The following is a 19,337-nucleotide window of genomic DNA, read 5'->3' on the forward strand; positions in this document are numbered from 1 at the left end:
GAAACAAACAGTTTGACATTGCTTCTTATACTAAAAATTGACTTTAAATTCCAGGCTTACTATTTAAGAGCTTGATGGCCCTAGGAAACTGAATCCTTCTGAGTCTCAATTCCTCCTTCTGTATGTGGGGCCCATACCTACTGGGCCAAGTAGGGTTGCATATTACTGGGAAGAAAAGTAGAGGAGCAGACAAATGATGCCTGAAACAATGGAGAGATTTATATTCCTATGGATAAGAAGCCCAGCAGTAGGTAGTCTATGTTCTACAGCTACTCACAGATGTCTCCAAGAAAACAGGCTTCTTTTTGTATTCATTCTCCGCCGTCTTTGTTTATTATTTCTACCCTCCTTATTGCAAAATGGCTACTCCATCTTTAGGCAGTGTCCATTTTCTGTGGAGGGGGATGGGAAGGGGAAGAACATTAGAGTTTTTTTGTTTGTTTGTTTGTTAAATATTTGCCTTTTTATTAGAGAAAAGGAATCTCTTCCCTGGGACATCTGCCTATATCTCAAGGGACAGAACTGGGTCACGAGCCTAAGTCTAGCTGCAAAAGAGTGTCAGAAGATGAGTTTTTATGTGTGTGTGTTGTTTGTTTGTTTTAAACTGGGCACATTGCTGTCATGAAAAGAAAACCAGGGTTCTGCCAATAAAAAGGATGAGAGGAATTTATATTAGTAGGCAACTATCCATCTTTCTAACTACCTCACAAGATGGTTGTGAGGATTAACTGCCATGTTATACTCTCAACAGAGTGCCCAGCACATGGAAAGACCCTCAGTAACTTTCTTCTTTCACTCTGTGGGAGACACATTGACTATGGCCTATCTGAAGCTGGAAAATGCTCTTTTCAAGTAGATGTTTTGGAAGCTGCATTGAGATCCAGTAGCATCACTCTGTAGAATCCCAATAGCCAGGGTGTTCTACCCTGATACTTTCAGTGCTCTAAAGTATAGCCCAACACTTTAAAAGCATGAACTCTAGGCTCAGGTACACCTAAAATTGAGTGATTTGGTTAATCACATCTTTCTTCCAGATTCTTTTCTCCACCAAATTTGAGCCCTCAGAGGCAAGGGCTGAGTCATTGGTCTTCATACTTTACCATCTGGCAGTGTTTGCTTTGTTTATTGAATTGAATTGACACCTTTCCAAGAAGCCATTCATCACTGTATAAGGAATTACTAGTTGAGAATCTCACTGTCTATAGCAAATACTAAGGATTTTCACATTTTATTTTTTCTCTCTTTCCATCTCCTTGTTTCCCCCTCAAAATGTATCATTTCAGCCAACTGAAATGGTTATAGACCAAGTCAAAGTTTTTCAGAAAATTCCTATTTACACCATCTCCTTCAATTATAATGATGAGATTGCAAATGGATTTTTGAACGAGCTTGCTTCTTTGACTGGGGGAGAGTTCCATTTTTATAATTTTGGCTGTAAGGATCTGTGTCCTCCAGGGATTGTTCAGGTAAGAGCTTAATGAATTGAGAAGAGAGTGTTCATTTATTTGAGCATTACAGACTGGAGGCCAATGGACAATAACTTAGTTGAGAAAATTGCCATAAAGACAGTTAAGTTGAGCAAATAAAATCATTTTGCATGTACTGCAAAATGTGGTCCAAGGACCATCTGAACTAAGGCATTTATGAAAATGCAGATTCCTGGGTCATTGCAGAGCTGCTAAATTAGGCTCTAGGTGTAGAGGCCCAGGAATCTTAATTAATATATTTTGTTTTTCTTCTAAGCTTATTATTATGGAAAGTTTCAAACATACACAAAAGTAAGAGTATGTGGACCCCCGTCCCATGTACCCATCAGTCAGATTCAATAATTATCAATATTTTGCCAAATTTAGGAATCTGTATTTTTAACAAGCATCCCAGAGGGTCCCTACTTGGAGTTTGTTAACCACTGCTGTTTACAGGCATTTGTGGGAAACTTAAGAAAAATTCAGATCCTAGGTAGTTGTCTCCTGACTTCTCAGACTGTATAACCGCGGGACCATCTGATAAAGCATTTCATTCTAATGGGCTGATGGAAAAAGGTAAATAAAATTCTATTATCCTGTCCTCTAATTTTGGCCTGAGGATATGCATTTCAAGATTGCCATTCTAGAGAATGTTTTTTGTCTTATTGTCTGTCCTGTGGAGTCACTTTAAATCCAGGGCTAGCCAGAGTACCAATCAGTGCTTACATTTGAAGAAACCTACCAGAGTCTGGGGAATGAATCATCTGAAAGGATTGGAGGGAACAATGACTTCTCTGAGCTTACACAGGGAAGGGAATAGTGACCACCCACATCAGCTAGACTGGAAAACCTCATAATCCAGTAGGCATTAGGTAGAGTATAAAGAAGGGTCTTGTCTCAAGAATATGAACAAGGAAATTCTGCTCCAGTTCTGCCTAGAAAATCTTAAATGCAAGACCCGAAAGGATCAATCTATTTCCAAGGAACCTAATTGCATCCCTGAACAAACCCCTGGAATAATTATAAGAAACCAAAACTATACATTACCCAAAAAAGTAAAACTGACAATTTCTGACATCTAATCAAGAGTACCAGGTATGTACAGAAGCAGGAAAATACAGGTCCATAGTGAGGAGAAAAAGCAAATAGAAAAATTAAAACATATGCATAGCTGACTCCAATGTTAATATTAGAGCATTAAACAGTTATTGTAGCTGTGTTTGATATGTTCAAAAACAAAGAGACATGAAAGATACAAGTAAGACACATAAAATTTTTAGAGATGATAACTACAATGTATGAGGTAAAAAATGCATGGAATGTGAGGAACAGCAGGTAGGACACTACAGAACAAAAAACTAGTAAACTGCAAGGCAGCAATAGAAACTATCCAAAATGTAACACAGAGAAGAAAGAGAATTAAAACAATAAACAAGCAAGCAAAACCCCAGAAAATAAGGCATAAGTGAACCATGGAAAAATTCAAGTAACCTAATAAATGTGTAATTGAAACAATAATGCCAGAAATTTTCCAAATTGGTTAGAAACTATAAACCCACAGATCCAAGAAACACTATGAATGCCAAGCACAAGAAACATGAAGAAAATCACACCAAGTCATATCAGAAATAAACTTCTCAGAAGTAATGACAAAGAGAAAATCTTTTTTTTTAATTTTTTTATTATGTTGATCACTATACATTATATCATTAGTGTTTGATGTAGTGTTCCATGATTCATTGTTTGTGCATAACACCCAGTGCTCCATGCAGAATGTGCCCTCTTTAATACCCATCACCAGGCTAACCCATCCTCCCACCCCCTCCCCTCTAGAACCCTCAGTTTGTTTCTCAGAGTCCATCGTCTCTCATGGTTCGTCACCCCCTCCAATTTCCCACTTTCATTCTTCCCCTCCTGCTATCTTCTTCTTTTTTTTCTTAACATATATTGCATTATTTGTTTCAGAGGTACAGATCTGTGATTCAACAGGCTTGCACAATTCACAGGGCTCACCATAGCACATACCCTCCCCAATGTCTATCACCCAGCCACTACATCCCTCTCACCCCACCCCCACTCCAGCAACCCTCAGTCTGTTTCCTGAGATTAAGAATTCCTCATATCAGTGAGGTCATATGATACATGTCTTTCTCTGATTGCCTTATTTCGCTCAGCATAACACCCTCCAGTTCCATCCACGTCGTTGCAAATGGCAAGATCGCATTCCTTTTGATGGCTGCATAATATTCCATCGTATATATATATACCACATCTTCTTTATCCATTCATCTGTCGATGGACATCTTGGCTCTTTCCATAGTTTGGCTATTGTGGACATTGCGCCTATAAACATCAGGGTGCACGTACCCCTTCGGATCCCTACACTTGTATCTTTGGGGTAAATACCGAGTAGTGCAATTGCTGGATTGTATGGTAGCTCTATTTTCAACTGTTTGAGGAACCTCCATACTCTTTTCCAGAGTGGTTGCACCACCTTGCATTCCCACCAACAGTGTAGGAGGGTTCCCCTTTCTCTGCATCCTGGCCAACATCTGTCATTTCCTGACTTGTTAATTTTAGCCATTCTGACTGGTGTGAGGTGGTATCTCATTGAGGTTTTGATTTGGATTTCCCTGATGCCGAGCGACGTTGAGCACTTTTTCATGTGTCTGTTGGCCATTTGGATGTCTTCTTTGGAAAAATATCTCTTCATGTCTTCTGCCCATTTCTTGATTGGATTATTTGTTCTTTGGGTGTTGAGTTTGATAAGTTCTTTATAGATTTTGGATACTAGCCCTTTATCTGATATGTCATTTGCAAATATTTTCTCCCATTCTGTCGGATGTCTTTTGGTTTTGTGGACTGTTTCTTTTGCTGTGCACAAGCTTTTTATCTTGATGAAATCCCAATAGTTCATTTTTGCCCTGGCTTCCCTTGCCTTTCATGATGTTTCTAGGAAGAAGTTGCTGCGGCTGAGGTCAAAGAGGTTGCTGCCTGTGTTCTCCTTTAGGATTTTGATGGACTCCTGTTTCACATTTAGGTCTTTCAACCATTTGGAGTCTATTTTTGTGTGCGGTGTAAGGAAATGGTCCAGTTTCATTCTTCTTCATGTGGCTGTCCAATTTTCCTGACACCATTTGTTGAAGAGACTGTCTTTTTTCCACTGGACATTCTTTCCTGCTTTGTCAAAGATTAGTTGACCATAGAGTTGAGGGTCCATTTCTGGGCTCTCTTTTCTGTTCCATTGATCGATGTGTCTGTTTTTGTGCCACTACCATACTGTCTTGATGATGACAGCTTTGTAATAGAGCTGGAAGTCCGGAATTGTGATGCCACCAGCTTTGCTTTTCTTTTTCAATATTCCTCTGGCTATTCGGGGTCTTTTCTGGTTCCATACAAATTTTAGGATTATTTGTTTCATTTCTTTGAAAAAAGTGGATGGTATTTTGATGGGGATTGCATTGAATGTGTACATTGCTCTAGGTAGCATTGACATCTTCACAATGTTTGTTCTTCCAATCCATGAGCATGGAACGTTTTTCCATTTCTTTGTGTCTTCCTCAATTTCTTTCATGAGTATTTTATAGTTTTCTGAGTACAGATCCTTTGCCTCTTTGGTTAGATTTATTCCTAGGTATCTTATGGTTTTGGGTGCAGTTGTAAATGGGATTGACTCCTTCATTTCTTTCTCTTCTGTCTTCTTGTTGGTGTATAGGAATGCCACTGATTTCTGTGCATTGATTTTATATCCTGCCACTTTACGGAATTCTTGTATGAGTTCTCGCAGTTTAGGGGTGGAGTCTTTTGGGTTTTCCACATAAAGTATCCTATCATCTGCAAAGAGTGAGAGTTTGACTTCCTCTTTGCCGATTTGGATGCCTTTGATTTCTTTTTGTTGTCTGATTGCTGTGGCCAGGACTTCTCATACTATGTTGAATAGCAGTGGTGATAGTGGACATCCCTGCCACATTCCTGACCTTAAGGGGAAAGCTCTCAGTTTTTCCCCATTGAGAATGATATTCGCTGTAGGTTTTTCATAGATGGCTTTTATGTTATTGAGGTATGTGCCCTCTATATTCTGAAGAGTTTTGATCAAGAAAGATGCTGTACTTTGTCAAATGCTTTTTCTGCATCTATTGAGAGGATCATATGATTCTTGTTCTTTCTTTTGTTAATGTATTGTATCACGTTGATTGATTTGCGGATGTTGAACCAGCCTTGCAGCCCAGGGATAAATCCCACTGGTCGTGGTGAATAATCCTTTTAATGTACTGTTGGATCCTATTGGCTAGTATTTTGGTGAGAATTTTTGCATCCGTGTTCATCAAGGATATTGATATGTAATTCTCCTTTTTGTTGGGGTCTTTGTCTGGTTTGGGGATCAAGGTAATGCTGGCCTCATAAAATGAGTTTGGAAGTTTTCCTTCCATTTCTATTTTTTGGCACAGTTTCAGGAGAATAGGTATTAATTCTTCTTTAAATGTTTGGTAGAATTCCCCTGGGAAGCCATCTGGCCCTGGGCTTTTGTTTGTTGGGAGATTTTTCATGACTACTTCAATTTCCTTAGTGGTTATAAGTCTGTTCAGGTTTTCTATTTCTTCCTGGTTCAGTTTTGGTAGTTGATACATCTCTAGGGATGCATCCATTTCTTCCAGGTTATCTAATTTGCTGGCATAGAGTTGCTCATAATATGTTCTTATAATTGTTTGTATTTCTTTGGTGTTGGTTGTGATCTCTCCTCTTTCATTCATGATTTTGTTGATTTGGGTCATTTCTCTTTTCTTTTTGGAAAGTCTGGCCAGGGGTTTATCAATCTTGTTCTTTCAAAGAACCAGCTCCTAGTTTCGTTGATCTGATCTACTCTTCTGTTGGTTTCTATTTCATTGATTTCTGCTCTCATCTTTATTATTTCTCTTCTCCTACTGGGTTTAGGCTTTCTTTGCTGTTTTTTTCTCTAGCTCCTTTAGGTGTAGGGTTAGGTTGTGTATTTGAGACCTTTCTTGTTTCTTGAGAAAGGCTTGTCTTGCTATATACTTTCCTCTTAGGACTGCCTTTGCTGCATCCCAAAGATTTTGAACAGTTGTGTTTTCATTTTCATTGGTTTCCATGAATTTTTTTAATTCTTCTTTAATTTCCTGGTTGACCCATTCATTCTTTAGTAGGATGCTCTTTAGCCTCTATATATTTGAGTTCTTTCCGACTTTCATCTTGTGATTGAGTTCTAATTTCAAAGCACTGTGGTCTGAAAATATGCAGGGAATAATCCCAATCTTTTGGTACCGGTTGAGACCTGATTTGTGACCTAGGATGTGATCTATTCTAGAGACTGTTCCATGGGCACTAGAGAAGAATGTGTATTCCATTGCTTTGGGATGGAATGTTCTGAATATGTCTGTGAAGTCCATTTGGTCCAGTGTGTCATTTAAAGTCTTTATTTCCTTGTTGATCTTTTGCTTAGATGATCTGTCCATTTCAGTGAGGGGGGTTGTAAGTCCCCCACTATTATTGTATTGTTGTCGATGTGTTTCTTTGCTTTTGTTATTAATTGCCTTATATAATTGGCTGCTCCCATGTTAGGGTCATAGATATTTACAATTGTTAGATCTTCTTGTTGGATAGACCCTTTAAGTAGGATATAGTGTCCTTCCTCATCTCTTATTACAGTCTTTGGTTTAAAATCTAATTTGTCTGATAGAAGGATTGCCACCTCAGCTTTCTTTTGGTGTCCATTAGCATGGTAAATGGTTTTCACCCCCTCACTTTCAATCTGGGGGTGTCTTTGGGTCTAAAATGAGTATCTTGCAGACAGCATATCGATGGGTCTTGCTTTTTAATCTAATCTGATAGCCTGTGTCTTTTGATTGGGGCATTTAGCCCATTTACATTCAGGGTAACTATTGAAAGATATGAATTTAGTGCCATTGTATTGCCTGTAAGGTGACTGTTACTTAATATTGTCTGTGTTCCTTTCTGGTCTATGCTGCTTTTAGGCTCTCTCTTTGCTTAGAGGACCCCTTTCAATATTTCTTGTAGGGCTGGTTTTGTGTTTGCAAATTCCTTTAGTTTTTGTTTGTCCTGGAAGGTTTTTATCTCTCCTTCTATTTTCAATGACAGCCTAGCTCGATATAGTATTCTTGGCTGCATATTTTTCTCATTCAGTGCTCTGAAGATATCATGCCAGTCCTTTCTGGCCTGCCAGGTCTCTGTGGCTAGGTATGTTGCCAATCTAGTGTTTCTCCCAGTATAGGTTACATATCTCTTCTCCCAAACTGCTTTCAGAATTTTCTCGACAAAGAGAAAATCTTAAACTGATAGGGTGAAAGAAGACAAATAGGTACAGAGGAACACAGGTAAGGATAACAGCAGATTTCTCATCAGAAACGATGCACATGAAAAGACAGTGGAGTGATATTTTTAAAGTAGTGAAAAAAAAAAAAACAAAACAGTGTAGAATCTATTCCCCGGAAATATCTTTCAAAAGGAAAGTGGAATGAACACTTCAAAGATACACAAAAACTGAAAGAATTCATCTCCATTAAACCTGCTGTATAAGAAATATTAAAGGGAGTACTTTAGGCAGAAGGAAAATCATACCAGATGGAAATACAGATCTACACTAAGGAATGAAAAGCAAAGGATAACTTCATGGTAGCTGCATAGTAATTGCATGGGTAGATATGTAAGGCCTTTTTTCCCTTGTTATTTAAATCTAATTTTAAGTTAAATTACTGGAGGGACTTCCAGTACCAGCAATAATGGTGTAGTCCCATTCCTCCTAGATCCTACATCTTAAGCTAAAAAAGACCTGGATAGAACAAAACAAATAAGCGTAGGAATACTCTGAAAGGTAAAAAGAAGAAGGTAGAATTCCTGGGGACCTCAGAATTTAAGGAATGATACGGCAGTAAGTCTTGGGGGATTTGTTAATGCCTTCCATATATCCCAGATAGGGCACTGCTGAACCCTGTAACCTGGAATCTCTAACAGGCATAGACCAAAAAAAGAAAGAAAAAGAAAAGACCCAAGAAAAGCTTATTCTCCCTAACCAAAGGATTGGGAAGAAGGTGACCTAACAACAGAAAACCTTTTTTGTAATACCTGCCATAATCCAGCCATACAACAGTGGAAAAACTGCACTCCTTTCCCTGAGATTTGAGTGGAGCTGAACAGAGAGCTGATCTTCCATACTACCATGGAAGCAAGAGATGGTGCTCTGATCCCTCTGCCAGGTGGGTCAGCAGAACTGACCAGAGAGCTAATCTTCCATTCCTTACTGCCAGAGTAGTGTAAGTAGGGCTGAATGGAAAGCTGATTTTCCAAACTCCACTAGACAGAGTAGGTGGTGCTTTAAATCCCATGCTAGGATAGTATCAGAGGATTGAGAGGGAAGCTTTTTTTTTGTTTTTAAAGATTTTATTTATTTATCTATTCATGAGAGAGAGAGGGAGAGAGAGAGAGAGAAGCAGAGGGAGAAGCAGGCTCCCAAGGAGCAGGGAGCCTGATGGGGGACTCAATCCCAGGACCCTGGGATCATGACCTGAGCTGAAGGCAGACACTTAACCATCTGAGCCACCCAGGCCCCGAGAGGGAAGCTTATTGTTCATCCGCTCTCCAGTGGAAGTCAGCAGTGCTCTGATTCTCCCACCGTGGAGTCCAGTGGCAAACTGGGCCTCTACCCTACCAGGCAGCTCTAAGACTTAACAAGGCAATGTGAGGATGGTCTGGTCACTGCTGTGCTTCACCACAGCCCTCATCTCAGCAGGACTCAGCAAGGAGATGAACTTTCACAAACACTCAACATCAGTGAAAATGAAAAAGGAAGTGTGAGTTAAAGATAGACAGCACTCCACTTTCCCCCATCGCTGGTGCCAGTGAGGGTTGATGTGGAGCTGAGCCTCCATTAACACCGAACAGAATAAAAATAAATGAAGTGTGAAGGGGGAGTAACCCCCACTGTGGTCCTCTCTGGGTGGAGAGCTGATCCTCCACCCCCATCCAGCATCAACAAGACCAAAGGAGGCAGTGCTATCTGGGGCTACTCAGTACTCTGACTCCCTACCCTTAGGATTTCTCTCTGTGAACAAAGTAGAGATTACTGGCCCACGTAAAGAGAACGAACTCCTAATTCCTGAACTCCTGACACTGGCAGCTTGCCTTAATGAAAATAACTGGAAAAAAAAAATCACCAGATACACAGTTGTGCCCAAATGAAAGTGAAATTTAGCTATGAGAGTCCCCAAACATATAAAAAGTGTGCTAGAAAAACAGGTTCACTGGGGTAGGTGGGCAGGACTAGCCAAAAAGACACAGCCACAAGTGGCCTAGTCTGGGAAGCCTCTTTTTCCCTACAGACCTGAGACTCTTCTCTGCATAGAGACAGAGTGTGTGGGAAGAACAGGCAAGAAGGACCCAGCCAGAGCAAGTGGTCCATTCCAGGAAAACTCTCTTCCTGCAGGACAGGGGCCCTCCTATGCCACCCAGTGACACAGGACACCCAGGGGACAGCAGTAGAGGCACCAGGAAACACCTGGCAGTCTGACTAGGGGAAACTCCTTCTGCCTGCTCAAACAGCACCAGCAGAGACCAGTGGGAGTCCCAGTAACACCAGATTAATAAAGAAGACCAAAATAATATCAAAAAGGCTCTGAAAATTAAACTGCCATTGGAGCAAGAGCCCACAAAAGCAGGACAATTCTCACATGCTAAATTTAAACAGGGTTACTGCAAGCTAAAATAAAAGTTTTAAAATAGGACCCGGAGTCTCATAACACAATATAGCCATAATGTTCAGGATATAGTAAAAAATGACTCATCATACCAAGAACCAATAAAATCACACCTTGAGTGAGAAAAGACCATCACATGATCCCAACACTGAGATAGATGAATTAGATGTTGGAATTACCTGACCAAGATTTTAAAGAACCTATCATAAAAATGCTTCAACAATCTATTACAAGTTATCCGGAGACAAACGAGCAAATAGAAAATCTCAGCAAAGGTGTAGAAGGTATAAAAATTTCCAAGTGAATGTTATAGAACTGAAAGCTATAATAGCAAGTAAATTCACTGCGTAGGCTCAGTGGTGAGAGTGGAGATGACTTGATTTTATCAGTGAATTTGAGGTCAGACAATAGAATTCAGCTAATCTGAACAATGGAGAGAACAGACTGGAAAAAAAAAAAAAAGCCAGAACCATGGGAACCTACAGGACAATAATTAAAGATCCAACATCATTGGCATTCCCCAGAGAGAAGAAAAAGGGGGGCTTAAACACTACATGGAAGAATAACTGAAAACTCCTCAAATTTGGTGAAAGATAAAAACATACAGATTGAAGAAGCTGAGTAAACTCCAAAGAGGATAAACCCAAAGAAATCCAAGACACATGCCAAGACCTATGCCAAGACACACCATGTTAAACATTTGAAAATCAAAGACAAAGTCTTAAAAACAGCCCAAAAGAAATGACATCAAATTGACAGTGGATTTGACCAAAGAGGCCAGAAAAGAAGTGGCACAATAATTTTCAAGTGTGGGAAAAAAAGAACCATCAGTCACAAATTTTATATTAGACAAAAATATCCTTCGGGAATGAAGAGGAAATAAAAATATTCTCAGACAAATAAAAATTAAAAGGATTTGTTGCTAGAAGCCCTACTCTTATATTGACTACAGGAAGTTCTTCAGGCAAAAGGAAATGATAAAATAAGAAATCTTGGAGCATCATGAAGGAAAGGGAGAAAGAGCAAAAATATGAGTAGATGCAATAGAGTGTCCTTTTCCTCATGAAATCATATTCAATGATTGAAATAAAAATTATACCACTCTCTGATATTCACAACAGTGATATTTAAAAGTAAAGAAGGTAAAGGGACCTAAGTGGAAGTGAGGTTTCCATATTTCCCTTGAAGTAGTAAAATGTTAATGCTAGTAGACTGTTATAAGTCTCATACATATGCTGTCCATACCCAGAGAAGCCATTACAAAAACAATATAAAGAGATATACTCAAAAACATTACAAATAAACCAAGATAGAATTATTTTAAAAAAATTCAAGTAACCTGAAGGAAGCAGGCAAAGAGAAACAGAGGAACAAGACCAATGAAACAAGTAGAAAACAAATAATAAAATAATAAGTATTAACAGGTCAATAATTACTTTAAATGTAAATGGTCTAATTACCCCACAAAAGACAGATATTGGCAGAGTGGATAAAAGAACATGACTGAATTATATGCTGCATACAAGAAACTCACATCGAGCACAATAACATAGGTAGGTTCAAAAGGAGAAAGACACACCAATAGAAATCTGGATTGGCTGTATTAATAACTAATAAAGTAGATATCATAGCAAATAAAATTTACATAATAAGATCAGTCTGTGAGGAATATATAAAGGCCCTAAATGTGTGTGCACAAACCAAAACAGTTTAAAAAAATATATGAAGCAAAAATTGATAGAGCTGAAAGGAGAAATAGACAAATACAAAATTATACTTGGAGACCTCAACACTTCTCTCCCAGCAACTGACAGAAACTACTAGATGCAAAATCAGCAAGGACAGAGAAGATCTAAACAGCACAGTCAGCCAACAACATCTAATTGCCACAGATAAATTCTCCCCACCACAACAGCCGAATACAAATTTTTTTCTAGTGCTCATGGTATACTTATTAAGACAGGTTGTGCAATGGGCAATAAAACAGACCTCAGCTAATTTAAAAGCATTGACTACAATAGCTGAATTATGGAAATAGCCCAAATGTCCATCAACTGATGGATAAAGAAGATTTGGTATATATTTACAAAGGAATACAACTCAGCCATAAAAAAGAATGAAATCCTGCCATTTGCAGTGACATGGATGGAGCTAAAGAGTATTATGCTAAGTGAAATAAGTCAGTCAGAGAAAGACAAATACCATATGATTTCACTCATAATGGGGAATTTAAGAAAGAGAACAAATGAACAAAGGGGAAAAAAAGGAGAGGGAGGCAAATCAAGAAACAGACTCTTAACTATAGAGAACAAACCAGTGGTTACCAGAGGGAAGGTGGGTGAAATAGGGGATGGGGATTAAGGAGTGCACGTGTTGTGATGAGCACCAGCTGATGTATGGAAGTGCTGAATCACTATATGGTTACACCTGAAACTAATATGGCACTATATGTTAACTAACTGGAATTCAAATAAAAACTTAAAAAAATAAAAGCATTGAAATCATTGAGTTTGTTCTCTGACCAAAATGGAATCAAATGAGAAAATAATATTAGAAAGACAGCATGAAAATGTCTAAACACATGGAATTTAAACAACACAGTCCTTGATAATCCATAGGTCAAAGAGAAAGTCTCAAAGGAAATTAAAAATACTTAGAACCAAATGAAAACAAAAACACCATAGATCAAACTAGTGGGATACAGCTAACACAGTGTCGGGAGAGAAATTTATAGCACTAAATGCTTAATGTTGAGAACAAGAAAAGTTATTGAATCAACAATCTGAGTTCTTACCCCAAGAAACTAGAACAAGAAGGGCAAAATAAACCCAAAGCAAGCAGAAGGAAGGAAACAATACACATAAGAGTATGAATCAATAAAATTGAAAATAGGAAAACAATGGAGAAAATCAATGAGACAAAAAGCTGTTTCTTTGAAAAAAAGACGATTTGATAACACATCTTAGAAGGCTGACAAAGACAAAAAGAGCAGATAGAAAGAACTAATATCAGGAATGAAATAGGGGATATCATATTAGATCTTACAACCATCAAAAAGAATATAAAAGGAATACAATGAACAACTTTGCACTCATAAATTTGACAACTTAGGAAAAAATGGGCCACTTCCACACAAAACAAAAACTAACACAAATCAACCAAGATAGAATGCACAATGTGAATCACATTAAAATAAATATTTTTTCAAGAGAAATGAAAGCAGATGTCCCTAAGACTTGTACACAGATGTTCATAGCTTTGTTTATAATAGCCCAAGCGTGTCCTTCAACAGGTGACTAAGTTTTGGTATGCAGTATACAATCTAATGCTACTCAGCAATAAAGATGAATGAACTCTTGATTCATGCTGCAACATAGGTGAATCTCAAAATAATTATATGAGTGAAGGAAGCTGGACAAAAAATACATACTGTATGATTCCATTTATATAAAATTCTAGAAAATCGAAACTAATGTATAGTGACAGAAGGAAGATGAGATGAGTAGTCGCTTAGGAATGGGAGGAGAGGGGTTTTGGGGTAGGGAGGATAGCAAATTTACAAGGGCACCTGAGGAGACTTTTGGGGGTGACGGATATGTCTGTTATCTTGATTGCAATGAAGATCTTACAGGTGTGAATGTCAAAACTATTCAAATGATACACTTTACATGCATTTGGTTTATTGTGTGTGAATTATACTTCAATAAAGCTGTTTATTAAAATGGAATAATATGAGAACTACATGAAATTCTTTAGATTCTTCTTTTCCTGATACAGTTGGTTTTTTGAAATATGAACTCTTTTATACAATTTCACAATATATTTACTTGTCATTTTGGTAGAATGAAGATCTGACTCTTTTAATTAAGGAAATGGAGCAGGGACGAAGTGACCTGGAGAAGGTGCAAGACCTTTATTCAGAGTCCTTGATCATGGATTGGTGGTACAATGGAGAAAAGGAAGGGGACAATAAGTAAGCATGCCAAAGCCCCTGTTTTCCCCATCACTGGGGAAATTATCTGCTCAGATGCTCTGCTCACTCTTCTTTCTGCGGTACTTTTGGGATTTCTCTTAGTGAAAAGAATCACATAGAATGATTATGTTAGAATTTTTTTAAGGAAGGAGAAGTCATAATCTAATAATTTAATTATCTAGTATATGGCTTAAGGAGGCCACATATTTGCCTTTAAATGTGAGTTCTGAAATCCTTGTGTGGTACTTAGAGCAGTGTTAACGGTTCATCTCCACCCAGTATGGATCGGCACCCCAATCCCAGCCATGATAGAGCACAGCAGGAGTGCTGTGTAGTGCAGGAGAGTTGACTCAGGGATCAGGAGGCCCAAGGGTCTGGACTTCGCTCTGTGTGATCTTGGCGAATCCCTGACTTCTCTCCACACCTGTCCATTGCTGTGAGTCTCAGTTTCCTCTTCTTTAAAATGGTGGCTGTGGTGGTAGGATTTGGGATAGATAATTTCTCGGGTCCTTTTCTACCCTATATTCTAATATGTCTCTAATTAGTAATTTTAAAACAAAAATCAGAACCACTCCAACACTCAGAAAGGGTGTCAAATCTTATTAAAACAATTTAACATTGTACAGATATTCAAATATCACAGCTTCATATGAATACTCTCTCAGGAGGATGTCTTTTTATTTATTTATTTATTTGTTCATTTATTTATTTATTTTTAGGATCTATTTCACTGTTTTATTTATATTTTTTTCAGGATGTCTTTTTATTTAAAAGAGTGATAGCTAGTGGAAAGAAGTTAAAAATACATTCATCAATCAGGATTTCATCTTCATGAAAATTCACTGTCTTCCTGTTAGCAAATTAAGCATTAATATGGGTGGGGAGCAGGACATGAGCAATGGAATTAGTAAAAAGAGATAAATGCTGTACTGGGCCATCTTATAATGAGGTTTTACAGCATTATTTTTAAAGTATTGGAAAAGCTCAGATACATCTAAATTTAGAGAATCTGAACAAATAAACTAAAAGTCAAATAAATGGGCAGCATCTCAGTGTAAATTACCCTTTGTACCTTAACTGTCTTCTTACCCTGTTTAATCAAACCAAAAATCTTAGGACAAAATGACTAGCTATTGTTTGGAAGTTGGCTTAGTCAGTTCACCGTATCTGCCATTGATTGAGTAGTGGGTGTATCCTTTTTTATATATATATTTTTTAGGGGCTCGATAGGGCAGGTTCTGGAAGTCATTCAATAAAGTGTTTTAATCCAGGCTTCCCACCATTACATATTGGGTAAATTTGGGCACGTTACTTAACCTCGTGGAGCTTCACTTTCCTTATCTACAACATGGGAATAATGGTAGTCATAGGGTTGTTGGGGAGATTAAATGAGGATATGCCTGTCATATAATAAGAGCTCCTAAATTAACATAAGGGAAAGAATAAAACTCAGTGCCTCATTCTACAGGTAGCATGCTTCTCTCCTTCCTTAGAACATTAGGAAAAGTTAATTTACTGACTTAGCTACAGTCAAAACCAAATTGCTTTGTTCTAGCTTTCTACCAGGTGAAAAAATGTTTCAGCCTCCAAATCTCCTCTGCTTTCCTTCTTTTTTCAAATGTTTGTAGAGTACAGTCCATGTGCCAGGCGAACTGGGATGCACAGATGAATATAAACCCAGTCCCTTCCATCACAAAATGCACAGTGTGGTGGGGGATACAGACATACATGATTATGGAACACTGGGGGTGGTCTAAAAGCAGGCATTCAGGTGGAGGGTGAAGGAGGGAGGCCATGCTTTACAGTGTTGGAGGAGATTGTTCTGGAAACTTTCTGTGGCTGCTATGTTCAGAGCTTCAGAAAAGATGTGTCTGGGAAAATTATCAGGCATTTCTAGGGTTCCTCCTGGCCCTAGATCTTCACCAGAGTGTTTTCCCGTGATCTGGTACTGGCACAGGGGGTCCAAGGCAAGGATTTCCCTTCACTGGCTTTTATAAGAGCTAGCTGTTCAACCCTTTGGTTAGAGAAAGGGGTTTCCGTAAGCCTTTCTGGTTTACAACTGGCTCTCCCTCCTGTTAATTCCTACATCAGTCCCATAGAGTCAGTGCACACCTGAATTTCCCAAAGTTTATAGAGGAGGAAAATGATGAAGTTCAGAGAGGGCTGAGGGACTTCACCAAGTCACACAGCCAGGAAGGAACAGAGCTGTGATGTGAGCCATATCTAATGACTCCACATCTGGGCCCCTGTTCACTCTTCTGCTTTGGGTGGGGAAAAAGATTCTCCTTCTTCTTTTTTTTTTTTTAAAGATTTTATTTATTCATTTGAGACACAGAGATACAGAGAGAGAGAGAGAGAAAGCATGAGCAGGGAGAGAGGCAGAGGGAGAAGCAGGCTCCCCAAGGAGCAGGGAGCCCGATGCGGGACTCAATCCCAGGACCCTGGGATCATGACCTGAGCCGAAGGCTGACGCTTAACCATCTGAGCCACCCAGGTGCCCTGGAAAAAGATCATTCTTAAATTAACCAAATGAGGGGAGGCTTCCTCCTTTAGTTTGTAGCATTCAACATGATTTTATTGATCTAACTCTGCCTTCTTGATGGAAATTTTGTGTTTTCCCCCTCCTTTTATTCTTTTTTTTGGTCTTTTTTTTTTTTTTTTTTGGTCTAAAAACAGGCATCAAAAAGAAATCTGTTCTATGGTTTCAACCCCAGAAAAATGTGCAAAACCTCATTCTGATGTCGAGTCAACACCAATGTCATCCCTAAATATGTTGTACTTACCAGAGGATCTGTCAAATCAAAAGATTCAGAAGAAGAAAGTCCTTCACGCAGGTATCAGTGAACAAAATGGTTTGATTCTCATTACTGGTTTTCCTTCAATGCAACAAGGTAGAATAAAACTAAATCCACATAATATTTTAAAAGGAACCTAAACTTCTGGGTTTTTTTGCTTTATTGACATATAATCGACAAAAACATATATTGGTTTTAGTAGTATAACATAATGACTTGATATTTGTATATATTGACACATGATCACCGCGGTAAGTCTAGTTATCATCTGTCACCACAGAGTTACAAAAACATTTTTTTCTTATGATGAGGACTTTTAAGATCTATGCTCTTAGCAATTTTCAAATATGCAGTAAAGTATTAACTGTAGTCATCATGCTGTACATTACATCCCCATGACTTTATTTATTTTATAACTGGAGGTTTGTATCTTTAGACCCCCTTTACCCATATTGTCCACTTCCCCATCCCCCACCTCTGACAACAGTCAGTCTGCTATTTGTATCTATGAGCTTGGTTTGTTTTTTGTTTTTTGTTTTTTTGTGGGTTTTTGTTTTTAGATTCCACATATAAGTGAAATCATTTAGTATTTGTCTTTCTCTGTCTGACGTATTTCACTTAGCATAATGCTCTCACAGTCCATCCATCCATGTTGTGACAAATGGCAAAATCTCTTTCTTTTTATGGCTGAATCATATTCGTGTGAGCACGCGTGTGTGCTCATGTGTGTATAATGTTTATATATTACATCTTCTTTATCCATTCACCCATTGATGGACACTTAGGTTGCTTCCATATCTTCGCTATTGTACATAATGCTGCAGTGAGCATGGGGGTGCATATATCTTTTTGAGTTAGTGTTTTTGTTTTCCTTTTTTTTTTTTAAAGATTTTATTTATTTTTTTGATAGAGACACAGCGGGAGAGGGAACACAAACAGGGGGAGTGGGAGAGGGAGAAGCAGGCTTCCCGCAGAGCAGGGAGCCTGATGCAGGGCTCAATCCCAGGACCCTGGGATCATGACCTGAGCCGAAGGCAGATGCTTAACAACTGAGCCACCCAGGCTCAGTGTTTTTTTTTTTTTCCTTTGGCTAAATATCCAGAAGTAGAATTGCTGAATCATATGGTCATTCTAATTTTTTGAGGAACCTCTATACTATTTTCCATAGTACCTGCACCAATTTACATTCCCACCAGCGGTGCACAAGGGTTCCCTTTTCTCCACATCTTCACCAATACTTGTTGTCTTTTTGATTCTAGCCATTCTAGAAGTGAAGTGATGTCTTTTTGTGGTTTTGATTTGGATTTCCCTGATGGCTAGTGATGTTGAGCATTTTTTCATGTGTCTGTTGGCCATCTGTATGTCTTCTTTGGCAAAATGTCTATTTGGGTTTTCTGCTCATTTATTAATTGAATTATTTGGGGTTTTTTGGTGTTGAGTTATATGAGTTCTTCATATTTTTTTTTACTAACCCCTTATCAGATATATCATTTACAAATAGCTTCTCCTATTCAGTAGATTACCTTTTCATTTTGTTCATGGTTTCCTTCCTTGTGCAGTTTTTTAATGTAGTCCCAATAGTTTAATTTTGCTTTTGTTTCTCTTGCCAGAGGAGATGTATCTAAAAAAAAAAGTCTCTGTGGCTGATGTCAAAGAAATTACTGCCTGTGTTTTCTTCCAGGAATTTTATGGCTTCAGGTCTCACGTTTAGGTCTGTAATCCATTTTTTGAGTTTATGTTTGTGTATGGTGTGAGAAAGTTGACCAGTTTCATTCTCTTGCATGTAGCTGTCCAGTCTTCCTGGCATCATTTGTCAAAGAGACTTTTTCCCACTCTATATTCTTGCCTCCTGGGTCATAGATTAATTGACCATAAAAGTGTGGGTTTTCTCTGGACTCTCTGTTCCATTGATTTGGTGTCTGTTTTTGTGCCAGTAGCATATTTTTATGTATAGCTTTGTAGTATGTCTTGAAATCTGGAATTGTGATACCTCCAGCTTTGTTTTTCTTTTTCAAGATTGCTTTGGCTATTTAGGGCCTTTGATGGTTCCATACAAATGTCAGTATTATTTTTTCTCTGAGAAAAATATTGTTGGTATTTTGATAGGGATTACATTAAATCTGTGAATTGCTTTGGGTAGTATGGACACTTTAACAATATTTATTCTTCCAATCCCTGAGCAGGGAGTGTTTTACCGTTTGTGTCATCTTCAATTTCTTTTTATCAGTGTTTTATAGTTTTCAGAGTACAGGTCTTTCACTTCCTTGATGATAAGTTTATTCCTAGGTATTTCATTCTTTTGGTATAGGTGTAAATGGGATTGTTTCTTAATTTCTCTTTTAGCTACTTCATTATCAGTGTATTGAAATGCAAGAAA

The 19,337-nt window shown here is 38.3% G+C and overlaps 1 protein-coding gene across 1 annotated transcript in view; it reads left to right on the plus strand.

Annotated features, from left to right (window-relative positions):
• Nucleotides 1–19,337, plus strand: part of VWA3B (von Willebrand factor A domain containing 3B) — a 224,257-nt gene that overhangs the window by 123,408 nt on the left and 81,512 nt on the right. Inside the window, exons 14-16 of the mRNA XM_088026217.1 lie at nt 1,284–1,466; nt 14,035–14,165; nt 16,842–16,999. Of these exons, the coding sequence (XP_087882343.1) occupies nt 1,284–1,466; nt 14,035–14,165; nt 16,842–16,999 (472 nt within the window). The remainder of the gene's footprint in view (nt 1–1,283; nt 1,467–14,034; nt 14,166–16,841; nt 17,000–19,337) is intronic.

The sequence above is a fragment of the Eumetopias jubatus genome, unplaced genomic scaffold (assembly GCF_037043125.1).
Source record: "Eumetopias jubatus isolate StellerSeaLion01/CBP00866 unplaced genomic scaffold, mEumJub1_p1.0 scaffold_9, whole genome shotgun sequence".
NCBI lineage: Eukaryota > Metazoa > Chordata > Mammalia > Carnivora > Otariidae > Eumetopias > Eumetopias jubatus.